The sequence below is a fragment of the Cherax quadricarinatus genome, chromosome 65, assembly GCF_038502225.1.
Source record: "Cherax quadricarinatus isolate ZL_2023a chromosome 65, ASM3850222v1, whole genome shotgun sequence".
Lineage (NCBI taxonomy): Eukaryota > Metazoa > Arthropoda > Malacostraca > Decapoda > Parastacidae > Cherax > Cherax quadricarinatus.
Window position 1 is genome coordinate 3,903,395 of NC_091356.1, and position 16,110 is coordinate 3,919,504.

The window sequence follows — 16,110 nt, forward strand, 5'->3', positions numbered from 1 at the left end:
GATGTGTCTAAGACTATTATTATTATTATTATTATTATTATTATTATTATTATTATTATTATTATTATTATTATTATTATTATTTATATTTATTATTATTATTGTTATTATTATTATTATTATTATTATTATTATTATTATTATTATTATTATTATTATTATTATTAAATAAATGCAAGGCAGTAGACCAATGTACATCAATCAGCGAAGAAAGGCTGGTCAAGGCCTGAATTGATATCTAAGGCTTAATAGTTAATAGCATTAAAGTAGCATATTTTTTTTTACTTTTAATAGGTATGCAAGTAAGCATGAATAAGTAGGTTAATAAGCATAAGTACGTTTTTATTTTGGAATGGGTACTTAATAAAGAAAACTACTTTTACAATGGTCCTGAGGACATATAGATGTTTAGACAAATAAAAACCACCTTATAGAGCTTTAACCTTGGATAATCCAATAAAGTCACTGTGACTTATTTCTGCTGGGGATCTCTGCTACATGTCAGCCATCTTTATTTAAGTCAACTAAGCAATAGGAAAGGTTGATGATGTTGCAATGCAACAATATCACATACTCCTTGAGCAATAAAGCTCAAGTGATCTAGTGTGCCAAATGCCTTCACTGGAAATTACAAATCCTAGATACAACCGCTTCAACTTTTCATTGTTAGAGTTTAGAATTATTATTACGGTACTTTTGAGACCACCAACTCAAGGTTTCTTTGTCCTGATTTTTTTTTAATTGTAATAGATTTCCAAAACAATGTTGTGGTCTTCACTGTTTTAACAATATTATTAATACTGTCGGATATTGAATTAGACATTTTTAAGATACGTTATGAATCTGGATAGAAATAATGGAATCTAGATTGAAATTAAAGAATCTAGAAAGAAATAAAGGACTCCATATTGAAAAAAGAGTAATTCAGAGGAAAATAATGTAATCGGCTAGAAATATAATAATTCGACATAAATATGCTAAAGAATAATGGCCCAAGGAATATATTACAAAAATGTCTCATTGAGTCAATCTCTTTTGGCAGATAAAATAGTTTATTTTTTATTTTTTATGCAATTGAAATATTTTTTTTTTGTTTTTGTTTTTGTCAGGTATCAGTCATCAGAGAGGCTCAGGGCATGCAACATAATGTATATGAGAGAAGGGGATCCTCAGAGCCCTACGCTTGAGGGGCCTTTCAGTCCTTCCACTGAAATATCTCTTCAGTTGCTTTTGTTGATGTAGTGGTCTCTGCTGGTGATGCTGCTGCTGCTTCTTCTTCTCCCCAATGGCTTGTACTCTCAGAGGGACGTAGTGCTCGTCTTTGATGTGGCCGATATATATAGTGAGTGAAGGTTGTCTCTCACCCGGGTAATAGGACAACTGGGACTCATTGTTGTTACTCGGGTCCAGGGAGATGACGTTGATAGCTACTGAGAGGTGTTCGGCCAGGCCTTTGACCACTCGGTCGTCGCTGACGTCTCTGTGTTGCTGGGAGAGCTCCATCAAGAATGATCCGTCAGCTGTGGCTCTCAGCTCTCTCGAGCATCTCTGCAAGAATGGAAGCTCATCTCAATACAGAGGAAACACAAATTGTAAGTTCAACTTTTGTATCGGACTACTGTTACTAACGAAAGATAATCGTAAGTGGGAACATAAACATTAGTTGGATAGGTGTCTCTCTCTCCATCTCTCTCTCTCTCTCTCTCTCTCTCTCTCTCTCTCTCTCTCTCTCTCTCTCTCTCTCTCTAAAGACAATTTTTCGTGTTCTGAGGAATTTACAGGCATTAATCAGGATTTTTCTCTCTCAATAAGAAATGTTTAATTTTAAAACTAGTTGTGTCCTCTCTTTAAATGTACACTTATTATAGCAAATAATATTTTTAATTTATTAATGAGCAAAGATTTGTTAATATATTATTCTCCATATTAAAGCATGAAGTTCAATGGCCAAAAAATACGCCTGAATTTGGTAAAAAAAAAAATTACATTTCTATATTATATAAAATTTAATTTTATTATAAAAAGAACTGTCAGTTTTTGAGAAATACTGAAGGTAATATATTGTAAAATAAAAGATTCTTGACTTCACATATAACCCACAATATGAGCGAAAACTACTGAAGACGTTTAGGCTTATCCTTCACTATTATCAAGTCCAGGAAGGACCGAAATGTCTCCAATAATTTTATCTCGAAACTGTGGGTTAGATCTGTATTGTTTCAACCAAAGTGTTATGATTTTTTTGTCCCTTCAAGGTAGTTGAATACAAATGTACCACGAAAAAATTCTGACGATAATCTACCGGGTGAAGGTTAAAAAAAAATAATAAGAAGCATTATACATCTATTTTTTTTTATCTCCCAAAGCAGGAAAAGTCTTACCTGACTGGTGAAGAACCTGACGAGAGAATCTCGTAGAAGTCCAGCAGCCGGGGGAGAGGAAGGGACGAGTCTCAAGACGGAGTGGAAAAGACAGTCTCCGTCGTAAGGGACCGGGGAGTGAAGGACAAGACCTCTGGCTTGAGTCTTACTGAGTAAGACTTTCAGGTGGTCTTCCCTCTTCAACCTCTCCTTTTCTGCCGTGGTGATGGACGCTCTCACTGTCTCCATCTGTTCCTGTCCAGTATATATATAGTTTTTATTCTTATTCGCTTTCTGTTCCTCCTTTTTCTCCTCCTTCTCCTCCTCCTCCTCCTCCTCTTCCTTCTTCCTCTCCTCCTTCTCCTCCTCCGTCTTCGTTTTATTATTATTATTATTATTATTATTATTATTATTATTATTATTATTATTAGTAGTAGTAGTAGTAGTAGTAGTAGTAGTAGCAGCATTAGTAGTTGTGGCAGTAGTAGTAATAGTACTATAGTAATAGCAGTAGTGCTAGTAGTAGTAGTAGTAGTAGTAGTAATAGAAGTAGCAGTAGTAGTAGCATCAGCATCAGTAGTAGTAGTAGTAGTAGAAGTAATAGTAGTAGTAGTAGTAGTAGTAGTAATAGTACTATAATAGTAGTAGTGGTAGTGATAGTACTATAGTAGTAGTAGTCATAGAGGTAATTTTCACTTAAGGCGCTTAACTAGCGCTAGTCATTCACTGAAAATAATGCTAGTCGAAGCCTGAGCCGCTATTGGAGGACAGTGAATCGAGCCTCCACCACTCTTTCAGCTGAATAACTCACACGCATTTACAGCTTAATGAAATACAATATATATTAACCAAGGTACTTGAGATAATGCTAAATAAATATAAATCGTTTTTTCCCAAATAAATTAATATTTTGGGTAAAAAAGTCACATAATGGACTTGCTTCTATTACTGACCTGATATTATCCAACCTGTTGACACTGACCAACTCCAGGTCCTGGTAAACACCCTCTATCCCGCCTTCAAAGTCTTGTTACAGAAGGCACTGTCCATGAGTCACGAAATCGAAGTTTTACCAACTCACTTGCCACGAGTTCAATCCCCGCCCGTGGTATGGTTTGGTACGGTCCATGCATCGAACTCGTGACTTACAGACCACGATGATATTCTTATTACTAAAAGTATTCGTCCTGAAGAACAAAAAGCGATTTCCTATTCTTATATCTGCTCCTTGTCCTTCCTCAATTTGATGAGACTGTGAGGAGCACTGCAGTAGGCCTACTGGCCCATGCTATGCAGGTCCAAGTCACACCCACTTAAGAAGAAAGGAGTACTGCAGCAGGCCTACTGGCTCAAGTTGGTCAGGTCCAACTCACAACCACTCATTTATTTGTCTAACCTTTCTTTACTAGACACTACTTTCCATTTGTTTTTTACTGTCATCCTCTTCCTTGCTGGCAACCTGTTTTCCTTCTCTAACCTCAACCACCTCACATTCATTGTTATTCTTATCCAGGCTAATATTCTATTTCTTGTTTTCCTTCTTGAGAAGTGGAACCTCCTCCTTGAGAAGTGGAACCTCCTCCTTGAGAAGTGGAACCTCCTCCTTGAGAAGTGGAACCTCCTCCTTGAGAAGTGGAACCTCCTCCTTGAGAAGTGGAACCTCCTTGAGAAGTGGAACCTCCTCCTTGAGAAGTGGAACCTCCTCCTTGAGAAGTAGAACCTCCTCCTTGAGAAGTGGAACCTCCTCCTTGAGAAGTGGAACCTCCTCCTTGAGAAGTGGAACCTCCTCCTTAAGAAGTGGAACCTCCTCCTTGAGAAGTGGAACCTCCTCCTTGAGAAGTGGAACCTCCTCCTTGAGAAGTGGAACCTCCTCCTTGAGAAGTGGAACCTCCTCCTTCAACACCTCGAGCTCTGACTCAAGACACTACAGGAGCAAGACATGATAACACTATACACTCCACACTAATTCCCAAGGAACAGCTGCAGGACAGGTAATGTGTCTTTTCGTAGCCACTGACACTGTTAGCAGAGAATCCTTTTAATTCAACGTTTCCCACAAGCTGGCCTTTATCAAGTACTCTGAACTTCTTAATAAAGCTGAGTGTCTTTATTCCCAAGGGTAAACCAATGTTCGTGGCAAATGAGACACTTGTGCAACATTTAGGTATCTTTATTCTGAAAAGTTTCGCCATCTAGTGGCTTCTTCAGTCCAATGTAGAGAAAGATGAAAAATGAGGAGGAGTCTGAGGAAATCAGTCCGTCAGCCTGGAGTTGATGTGTCTCAGTGTATAGCCACTGAGAGATACACGCACCTCTCAGTGTATAACTACTGAGAGATACTTGCACCTCTGTGTATAACCACTGAGAGATACATCCCTCTCAGTGTATAACCACTGAGAGATACATTCCTCTCAGTGTATAACCACTGAGAGATACATCCCTCTCAGTGTATAACCACTGAGAGATACATTCCTCTCAGTGTATAACCACTGAGAGATACATTCCTCTCAGTGTATAACCACTGAGAGATACATTCCTCTCAGTGTATAACCACTGAGAGATACTTGCATCTCTGTGTATAACCACTGAGAGATGCATTCCTCTCAGTGTATAACCACTGAGAGATACATTCCTCTCAGTGTATAACCACTGACGAAGCCTGTAAAGTTTCCTAGTGTTGCATCAGTGTCTAACTCATCAAGCGCATCTAATGAGCCAGGAGAACGATGCAGGGAGATTATTTCACCAGCAACTATTCCTGACAAGAATACCATCAGACAGAAGAATGTACGCATCAGAACCTATCGTAAAAACAAATTTTGAATAAAAAAAATGAGTAGTGTAGATTATATAGGCCCAGACCTCACCTAAATTTAATCCCTGTGTGGCCAGACACCTCACCTACACATAAGAGCATACATCACCTACACCTAACAGAATACCACACTTACGCTTGACTGGACACCTCACCTACACCTCACAGAACACCTGGGCTTCACCTCAACCTAGCAGAACTTTCAGTACCGTGGTTTTCATGATCTGAAACAGGCAGGAAGAAGGAGGTCTTGTCACGGACCAAGCCGCGGGGGCGCTGACCCCTGAAACACTTTCCAGACGTATACTGGAGTCTGTAAAGTTGCAGTAGTTGAAGGCATTGTCACTGGTAAGCGGGATTCTCCAGTGAAAGGAAGTCATGCCCTACTAGGGAAGTAGGAAGTTCAAGAGGTAGTCAGACATGACTTGCTTCCACTGGGGAAGTAGAAAGTGTAAGTGGAAGTAAGTCATGACCTACTTCTGACTTGAAAAAATAACATATTACGTAGGCGAAACGTTATCTGAAAAGAATGTTACTCCACTGCATTTGTGTGTCTGTTCCCATCGTTTTCGTATTTAGTACCATTTCTCTCCTGCGTTGTCTAGTGGATGTAAAGACGTAATGCCCGAAGGTATGGGCATCAAGACGCGATACACAGAACAAGCCTTCACTGACACTACATTTCGCTAAATCATATGAAAAACGTAGGCCCAATTTAAGCATGATCCTCAAATGTTCACATTTTGTTGGTTCAAACAGCGCGCCTAACCAGGTACATCATGATTGGTCACACAGGAAAGCAACTCTCTTTACCCACCCATGCATCCGATTTTTTATTGGCTAGTCTCTCCCACCTGCGAGGAATATTATCCAATCAAAAATTAATTTATTTGTTTGCGTTTGACCACTGTCAACATTTGTTCCTTGATGTTGGTGAGGGGCTCTTGATTTAGGGAATTGGATCTGTGCTCCAGTTCCCCGAATTAAGCCTGAATGCCTTCCCCATCCCCCCCCCAGGCGCTGTATAATCCTCCAGGTTTAGCGCTTCCCCCTTGATGATAATAATAATGTCAACATTTGTATGCAGTGCTTCTCTGACCTTTGCACTAGAAGACGTGTACTTCGTAAGTGTATATATATACAAACTGGAGTGTGTATATTATTCAACGCTTATGTACTGAGAAGTGTATATCTCGGTGAATGTAAAGTGCAGGTTTAATGTTATTGTAGGGATTTAAACGAGTTTTCTTTGACTTAGTGGATTGTAGTAATCGTAAGTGTTGGTAGTGATTGTAAAGCCGATAGGCTTTAAACTTCACAGAACAAGCTATAACTGGTAGATTCACAGCGAACATGTACGTTGAGCCATGTATGAGTGAGGAAATTATTTTTAGAGTCAGTGTGATAGTTAATGAGAGAGGTGTAATCTCGAGGCCGTACACGGTCGTTCAGTCATCAAGAAGAGGAACCTCTCGGCAAACTACAGGTGAAGATGACTCAGCAGAGGTATGTGTTATTCAGTTATTTATTTCTTAGAGCCTTGATGATGTATAATAAGTGTAATCGAAACTTCGACTCAAGAGATTCCCACGACAATTTTCTGGTAACTGAGAGAGAGAAAACATGTGTTAATTAAAAGGACCACAAGTGCAACTAATGAGATATTTTATTGTGGCAACGTTTCGCTCTCCAGGAGCTTTGTTAAGCCGTTACGGCTTGACACGGTTCCTGGAGAGCTAAACCCTTGTGGGTATATAGTCATAACTAAGTTATAATCATAACTAAGCGCTAAACCCTTGTGGGTTTAGCGCTTAGTTATGATTAATAATCCTCAAAGGTGGGGGGGGGTTGTTGGAGTGCCTTGATGTTAGTGAATGGCTCTTGATCCGAGGAATGTGACTAATCCCTCTTCCTCGGCACCTCATACGGGTTGGTAACTTGACGAGGGTTCGGGACGGGACCGAAATAGTCTCGACTTCCTTGCCGTAAGCGCGAGCATTTTTTCTTTTTTTCTTTTTTTGCGAGGTGATAAACACTATACGGGTTTAATGCTCCTCCTTTTCTGAATATTGTAGTAGTAGTAGTGATATAATACAATAATAGCAGCAACTTCTCAATCACAATCTCTAGAAGCATTAAACAAGTGTTGCCAAATACAAGGAATATCTGTAAAACAGTGAGATGATAACACCAGTTTAATCAGGGCAGCGTTTCGCCCGTTGCACTGTATGTGCAGAAGAGCCGCATTGCACGAGACGTTGCATGCGGCTCGCCCGCCATGACTTGCCCATCTTCGATACATGAATTTTATTTCCACATGTAAATATTTTTATATGGTCTCGGGTGATGTTTCGATCGAAAGCTCAACTTAGAGCGAAATATCGCGTGTGTAAATTGAAATTTTTGTATGTAGTTACTTTGTATCATATTTGTTGTCAAGTGCTGCCAAACAACAACAAAAAGTAATATACTGGCACTCAGTTGAAGGGGGCAGGCACCCCCCTGTGTCCCCTTCAAGGAGGCATTGCCCCCTTTTAACCTTCAAGGAGGTAAACCCCCTCCCCTCTCAACCTTGAAGGAGGCATTACTCCCTCTCAACCTTGAAGGAGGCTGGAACCTCTCCATCCCATCCATCGAGGGGGAGGTGCCCTTTCCTCTCCCTTGACTCGAACTTGAATACGACGTAGAATTTCTCTTGTCGTGATTGTATCCCTGCAAGAATAAGATCCAACTCTCACATTCTTTGATTATAGCTCACTTCCTTCGGTTCACTCTCCAACTTCGCTTTTCCTAGATGTGGTGGGCTCCACAACGGCGCTGCATATTCAAGAATGGGTCGCTCATTAGAGACGTGTACTACTTGACCTGTACTGCCAATGTTCTGTTTATTTGTGCCTTAGCGTTTTTATTTAACATTTTCCTGTGAGATTTCTTTCCCAGATGGTATTCTGTTTTCACCCATTTCCCCTCTCACAGCTTCATAACTTTGCTTTTTGCTATGGCTAAATTCCGGTAGCCATTTATCGTACTCTTTCTGACGTTTATCCAGGTCTTCTTGCAACTTTATTTCATTCTCTTTAGTTTTTATTATCCTCTTTAAATTTTCCTCTGTGTCAGGTCTTTTTCTTACACTCGGAACAGCATGGGACCCATCACTGATCCCGTGGAACTCCACCAAACTTCGATTCTAGTATTTCATCCCGTATGGACACTTTTTGCTTTCTGTTCTACAAATATTCCTCTGTGTAGGAATGCACCTTTTTTCCCTGGCTTGCTAAGTAGCCTTCCACGTGGAATCGTACCAAAAGCAGTCTAGGATTATGTTCAACATTATCTCTCCCCTATCTGATCTCTCTTGGTCAGTCATATGCTTCTGTGGTTTTAGCAACGCATAATTTGTTAATTTCTAAGTCAATGCTGATGTGGCTAGTTAATAGACCAACTCGGGCCGAAACGTCGTTATAAGTTTTTCTCATATGTGCGGGTTATTTGTGGTATTATATACCCGAAATTATCTTAAGATACAATATGCGATTTGGGCGTTTTATTGGAAAGACGTTACGTAAAAAAGATAATGAGTTCCCACCAATTGATAAAGTCCCCCATGAAAAGCCTTCTCAGTAAAATGCCATAAATCAGTAATTGTTTTATCAACATCCAAGCTGATGGTCTGTGAGAACTCCAGTTCTCTTTGGATGTTATAGAAGTTCCTGATGATGTTTTCCATTAATTTGCGCATTACGCTCGTCAGGTACATTGGTCTTTAGTTCAAGACCTCTTACCTATCGGCGTTTTTTTAGTACTGAAATAGTTAATTACCTACCTGGGCATCTGTGCATCTGTGAATGTGGGGGGAGGTGGAAGTGGTAGGAGATGAATCTGAAGGTAAGTCTGGATAGACGTTGGAGAGAGACTTATCCATACACACTGGTATACTCACATCCAAGTGTATATACACAGATACGTACCTCTTGGTGTTTATACACAATGATGCATATCTATCGATGTATGTACACTGAATCGTACTTACCTGTGTATATACAGTGAGATCTACACACGTTTCTTTGTATATACACTGAGTCTGGTTTCTAAGCCGTATATGTAATATCACCTCTCATATACATTCAGGAATACACATCTCTCGATGTACACAAAAATCACACCATTGTCTACATTTACACTGATAAATACACACCTCTCAGTGTAACCAAAAAATATCGCAGTGACGCAAATGAACAGGAAAACCTGGGTGATTCAGTGTATTTACACACATCTTCAGAAGATGTGCTCACACACACCTGAAAATGTGTTCCTAAGAACATGAAATCGTTTAGGTTTTCCTGTTTATCTTCTTCCTAGATGTTTTATTTTTATATTTGCAATCACACGTTTTACTGTGATTTCTTCCACCTCTTAGTGTATACACACATCGTAATTCAATCTGTTATTGTGGTGTAACAAAATACCTCGATTAAATTTTAACATTTTAAGTTCGTGTAATTACTAATGCTGCATGTGTATACACACATTTAGGTCAGAGAAACTGTTAACATTCACGAGGTTAGGATACTCACGCAATCTTCCCGGTCGATAGTCTGGACACACACTCAACACTTCCCTCTGTTTCTCTCTTCAAAACCCATCGACTGTGTGAAATTCTCGGCCAGAATTTGCAAGTTCTTCACACTCACTTGCAAAGCATTAATTCTCGCTTATGCCGCTTGTAAATTCTTGGATAAAAGACACAGGTGCACCAGGTGTTGAGGAGAATGTTGGGAGCGAGTTGCACTACTCACACAAACACACATCACCAAGCAACCTGGTCCACACTGACCTCTCCTTGGTGAAGCATGCGTATACAATGCTACGTCAGTATCTTCTACATGGCAGTACCTGCAGACACATTTGTGAATTTCAGAAATTATGAGCATAACGGAAGAGAACTGCTGCAGGCCTACTGACCCATGTTAGGTAGTTCCAACTCGTCTACTCTCGCCCATTCCTGTACCTATCCAACCTATTTTTAAGCTACCCTAAGCTCTCGCTTCAACGCTACCTGGGCAGTTGTTCCACTCATCTACAAACCTATTGCCGTAGCAGTCTAAACATGTCTTAAACTCATTGCTGAGAGTCCTATCCTAGTTAGATATTTTAAGCACGTTATTTATATTCCCTTTATTTCCGGTTTTCCATTTGTAGGTTTTAATTTATGCCTTTACAGATGGTGCAGAGATTCAAAGACCTCGGTGTGTCCTCTTAGGAAAGATTTCTGATACGTGGAATCAACTTCATTCTTCGTACGTTTTCTAATATATTTATATCCATTCTGTAATATGGAGACCAGAACTTTGCAGCATAGAATATATAAAATTGAAGCCCCTAAGTCTTTATTCTTCTTGATATAAAGCCAAAATTTATTGTGGCCAGCTGGTTCAGTGGCTAACGCGTAGGTCTGGAGTTTTATGACTCTCACCGCGGGTTCTATCCTCACCTGTGGTATGGTTTGGTAAACCAAGGTTTCCATTAGCGTTATTTTGTACACTTAGGCACTGCCTCATGGTTTTATATTACAGCTAATGAGAAATTCTAATTTTTTATAGCATTCAGTTTGAGATCTAAATTTAGATTATACACCTGGAGGTTATTCCGGGGATCAACGCCCCCGCGGCCTGGTCCATGACCAAGCCTCCAGATGGATCAGGGCCTGGTCAACCAGGCTGTTACTGCTGGCCGCACGCAGTCCGACGTACGAGCCACAGCCCGGCTGATCCTTTACTGGAGCAAAGGGGAAAATTTGCATTATTAACATATTATCTGACTTTATTGGTTTATTTTTAAAGCTACATAGTGTGCTTTTTACGTGCCCGTAACACCTATGTGCCTTTAAGACCATTGTAAAAAAAAAATTAGCACACCTGACCAGCCGGGCTGTGGTTCGTACGTCGGGTTTCGTGCAGCCAACAGTAACAGCCTGGTTGATTAGGACCTGATCCACCATGAGGCCTGGTCACGGACCAGGTCGCGGGGGCGTTGACCCCCGGAATTCTCTCCAGGTATACACAACACCTGGAGTTTACCTGCGTTGGTTCCAGTATGTAAAGTTAAGAATCTTGTAACTTCTTTGAGTAAGCTGTATAAATATTTTAAGTGAAAACATCTTCCCTGGAGAGCCTTGATGCTGGAGAAGGGCTCTAGATCCAAGGTCAGCTCTGTATGACCCTTGTGAGTGTACTGCTTAGTTTTGATTATAATGATCTATGGAAGTGGATCGATCCTCTCATTTTTTAATCGCATCCAATTACCTCTCGGTACCTCACGCGCTGGAAATAAATGGTATAAAATACCGACACAATGGAAATATAAACACAAATGCAGTATAATGTGATCCTTTATTGACAACGTTTCACCCACACAGTGGGCTTTTTCAAGTCACACACGGATCTGATCGGTGTGTGACTTGAAAAAGCCCACTGTGTGGGTGAAACGTTGTCAATAAAGGATCACATTATACTGCATTTGTGTTTATATTTCCACCTCACGCGCTGTGTGTACACTTCTCCAGACTGTGGGACTGACCTCCTCCCCCTCTCAAGAGCTGTTTCTCCAAGGTTGATGGACTGTTTATATCATCTATACTTCGCTACTATTGCTACCTCTGCATTTGACTGAAGAAGCCTACTGTGAAGGCGAAACGTTTCGATCAACAACAAAGGTACCCAACTGTTTCACCTGTCTTACCTTTCAACTTCGTGTTGTTATATACCATTTTCAACATAAAAGGGAATGTTAAGTAAAAGGACACAAATGCAACTGATGTAACACTGCCGCAACGTTTCGCTCTCCAGGAGCTTTATCAAGCCGTTACGTTTCTCTCCTGGAGAGCGAAACGTTGCCTCAGTAAAATGTCATATTAGTTGCATTTGTGTCCTTTTACTTAACATATTGTCGGTAATTCTACTAATATTAATACATACAACGGAATCTTGGTACAGAGGACATTGTTACCAACTTTATTGCTGAACCACTTGTTACGAGTGAGAAAAGTTGAGGACCTGCCTAGCATGGCTCTGGAAAAATGGATACCTGTTGCACGAGTCTTCTTTACCTGTCTTCTTTACCTGTCAGTATTGGACACCCTCCAGACTGAGGGACTGACCACCTCAAAACTTTAAGGGTGATGGACTGATTATATCGTCTTCAAGTATCTTCTGCTTCTATCAACTTTTCTGTACTCGACTGAAGAAGCCTACTGTGTAGGCGAAACGTTTCATAATAAAGATACCTAATTGTTGCATATGTGTCTTACCTAACAACCTGTCGGTATTTTATACCATTTTAATGTTCACCAATAGTATACTAGGGAACGGAGGAGCACTACTGTAGGCCTACTGGATCATGCTAGGCAGACTCAAGCAAAATTTCAGTGTATTTACTGTTTATGCACTGAGATGGTCACAACTTTGTTTATAAACATCTGAGATACTATTTTTTTTGTTTATATATATACACTGATACATTTCTTTTGGTTTATACACCTTATATAAAGTGTTGTTTTATTGAGTTTAAAACAATTGTTTCATTAAATTTAAAACTAGTTCAGTATCGTTTTATTGAGTTCAAAACGAGTTTAGGTAAAAGAACTAACTCAAAACGAGTTAGGTAAAAGAACATACGGGCATCTAAAGTAACATTTTTATTGAGGCAACGTTTCGCTCTCCAACTCATTATTACTATAATAAAAAAAATTCCCTTCACATTTAAAAACGATTAATCCCTAAAAAAATTGAGTCCGCGCCTATCATTCTCCTCTCCCCGGTATAGATAGTTCCTAGATTCACTCCTGTGTCGCATCCTGGGGAAGAGGATTAAGCAAATCCAGTGGAAATAAGGTAGACAGTCTGACGACGTGGCTTTATTGGGTTATTTTGGTTTACTAACCCATCAGGGTTATTAATCCTGTGTGTTTGAAGAGCTTCAAATTTTATTTACAAGGATCCCAATGGGAATAAGTCAGTTTGTTCGGTTTTTTGGTTATCTTGGGTAATTTAAACATGTTATTAAGTAAGACAAATTGTGATCATCTAAATACTGTTGTTGTAACTAAATAAACTTATGTGAAGTAAGGGTTCCCCTTCTAGACTCAAAATTCAAGTTTTCTATGTTTAAGTTTTAATAAAGAAAATGTGAGTTAGTGGTAACATTAATTTGTGTTACTCGAGACTGAGGTTAATCTTGCTCAAATTAGATTGTTAATTTAGGTACAGGTACACATAATTGCAATTATCATGCATTGCATAAATTACCCAGGATAACCCAGAGATTTATTCCCACTGGGGGTCATTGTAATATCTTGTTATTAAAACATTTAAAATCAAGACAAATAAGAGAAGAATGATTTTTTATTTTGTTAAGATAACACTCGTGTAAATTTAAATAACTCATTTTATCTTTTTCCTGTTATATCTCCTTTATAGTATAATAATAAGATATTAAAAGAACCCCAATGGAAATAAGACGTGTGTGTGTGTGTGATTTTTGGAGTTATCTTAGGTTCTTTGCCCGAAATGTTCTGTATAACTATGGGAAGCGTTTCTTTCTTGTCTCCAAAGCCAAGACCTGGATAGGGTTTCGGGTGTCAACATTTATTTATTTTATTTATTTAGTAATTTAAGCATACATACAGAGGTACAAAAAATACAGGTAAGAGCAGCATGCCAAAGCCACTTATATGCATAGCATTACGGGCTGGCTTAAAATTAACTTAAGATTAACTAAGCAATGATGAAATCAGTGATAAATCATTATTGTAAACAGATAACTATAAAGCACAAATGAGTATTACAAAGACAGGTCATATGGTTGCTTGCATTGCTGTACATTCAGTCGAATGGAGTATTCTGTTAGGTAGTGTATTTAAAAAAATAATGAAGTTAGATTGGGTCCTAGGTTTAACATTTGTGTGATATAATTGTGAGTAACATATAGGATATACAATTTATAAGGTTCAGTTATTCAGTATTTATTTGGTTTTGAGTGAGTAAGTGATCTTCGAGAAGAGACTTGAATTTATAAACAGGTAGTGTTTCTTTTATATTTACAGGTAATGAATTCCAGATTTTAGGGCCTTTTATGTGCATTGAGTTTTTGCATAGTGTGAGATGGACACGAGGAACATCAAAGAGTGATCTATGCCTTGTGTTATGGTCATGTGTTCTGTTGAGGTTGGCAAGGAGATGTTTGAGGGGAGGGTTAATATCAGAGTTAAGTGTTCTATGTATGTAATAGGTGCAATAATAAGTATGAATGTTTTGTATGGTGAGTAGGTTGAGTGTTTTGAATATTGGTGGAGTGTGTTGCCTGTAGTGAGAATTTGTTATCATTCTAACTGCAGCCTTTTGTTGGGTAATTAGTGGTCTGAGATGGTTAATTGTTGTTGAGCCCCATGCACAAATTCCATAGGTGAGATAGGGGTAAATAAGAGAGTGATAAAGGGCCAGGAGGGCTGACTGTGGAACATAGTACCGTATCTTCGATAGTATGCCTGCAGTCTTGGAAACTTTCTTAGAAATTTGTTGTATATGTGTATGAAATTTGAGTCTATTATCGAGGTGGATTCCTAGGAATTTTCCCTCTGTTAGCTTTGTGATAGGTGATCCGTTTATTGTTATGTTAAGAGGTACATCTGTAGCTCTGTTACCAAACTGAATGAAGTAGGTTTTGTCAATGTTTAGTGTAAGTTTTTTAGTCCTCATCCAGGTAGATATTTTCTGTAATTCGGTGTTTACAGTATTGGCTAGCGTGACTGGGCTCGGGTGAGAGAAGACGTATGTAGTGTCATCTGCAAAAAGTGTGGGTTTGAGTAATTGCGAAGCATTTGGTAGGTCATTTATGTATAGGAGAAAGAGAAGAGGGCCAAGGACACTTCCCTGTGGGACACCAACTGTAATTGGTTGTGCGGAAGAGCTTGCCCCATTTGCGTACACATATTGGCTTCTGTTGCTGAGGTAAGACTTGAGGTAGTTGAGGGAGTGCCCTCTAATACCATAGTGTGACAATTTTACGTGGAGCAAGTCATGGTCAACTGTATCAAAAGCTTTACGTAAGTCAATGAAGATTCCCAGTGGGACTTCTTTTTTCTCTATTGCAGTGTATATATGTTCTAGCATGTGTATAATAGCATCATTAGTATTTTTATTAGGCCTGAATCCAAACTGGCAGGGGTTGAGAATGTTTTGGGAGATGAGGTAGGAGTAGATTCGTTTATGAATTAATTTTTCGAAGATTTTTGAGAGAGGGTGTAAATTGGATATTGGCCTATAGTTATTCAACTCTGTTTGGTCTCCTCCTTTATGGATCGGGGGTGACCCTTGCTATTTTGAGAACTGTAGGGAAGGTGGAGGATTCAATGGATTTGTTAAAGAGTGTTGCAATGATTGGTGATAGTACTTGTGACGCTTTTTTGTATATAAAGGGTGGTAAGGTATTTAAACCTTGTTTTTCAGTGCGTTGATAATAAGGGAGACTTCGTATGGGTTAGTCGGAGCTAGGAACAGTGTGTTCGGGTAGTTGCCAGTGAGGTAGTCATTTGGTGGGGTATCTGAGCTTGGGATTTTATTGGCAAGGTTTTGACCTATAGTGGAGAAGAAATCATTGAGTCTGTTTGCTGTTTCTGTTGGTGGGAGTTGGGGTTCATCTGATTTTGCTAATTTTATTTCGCTATGTCGTGATATCTTTTTTGTTCCCAGAATTTATGATAGGGTCTTCCAGGTCTTTTTTATATCACCTCGTAAGTTGGATAATCTGTTCTCATAATACAATTTTTTTGCCCTTCTTATCAGGCTGGTTAGGATTGACGAGTAACGTTTTGTTTGGTCTCTGGTTATGTGACCCATTCTGTACTGTTTTTCATATCGGTGTTTTGTATTTATGGATTTG

The 16,110-nt window shown here is 39.2% G+C and overlaps 1 protein-coding gene across 1 annotated transcript; it reads right to left on the reverse strand.

Annotated features, from left to right (window-relative positions):
* Nucleotides 1–244: 244 nt before the first annotated feature.
* On the reverse strand, nt 245–10,230 carry LOC128700610 (uncharacterized). Its single transcript, XM_053793890.2, has 3 exons — nt 9,750–10,230; nt 2,382–2,609; nt 245–1,548 (listed from the first exon to the last, which is right to left on the reverse strand). The coding sequence occupies exons 2-3, from the start codon at nt 2,607–2,609 to the stop codon at nt 1,120–1,122; spliced, it is 657 nt and encodes a 218-aa protein (XP_053649865.1). The 5' UTR covers nt 9,750–10,230; the 3' UTR covers nt 245–1,119.
* Nucleotides 10,231–16,110: the final 5,880 nt, after the last annotated feature.

Bases quoted from the DNA above. Each gene is read 5' to 3' on its own strand.
- LOC128700610 (XM_053793890.2), bottom strand. From the start codon at position 2,609: ATGGAGACAGTGAGAGCGTCCATCACCACGGCAGAAAAGGAGAGGTTG. The intron at 1,549-2,381 runs GTAAGACTTTTC...CCATTCTTGCAG, and splicing joins TCAGGTTCTTCACCAGTCAG to AGATGCTCGAGAGAGCTGAG.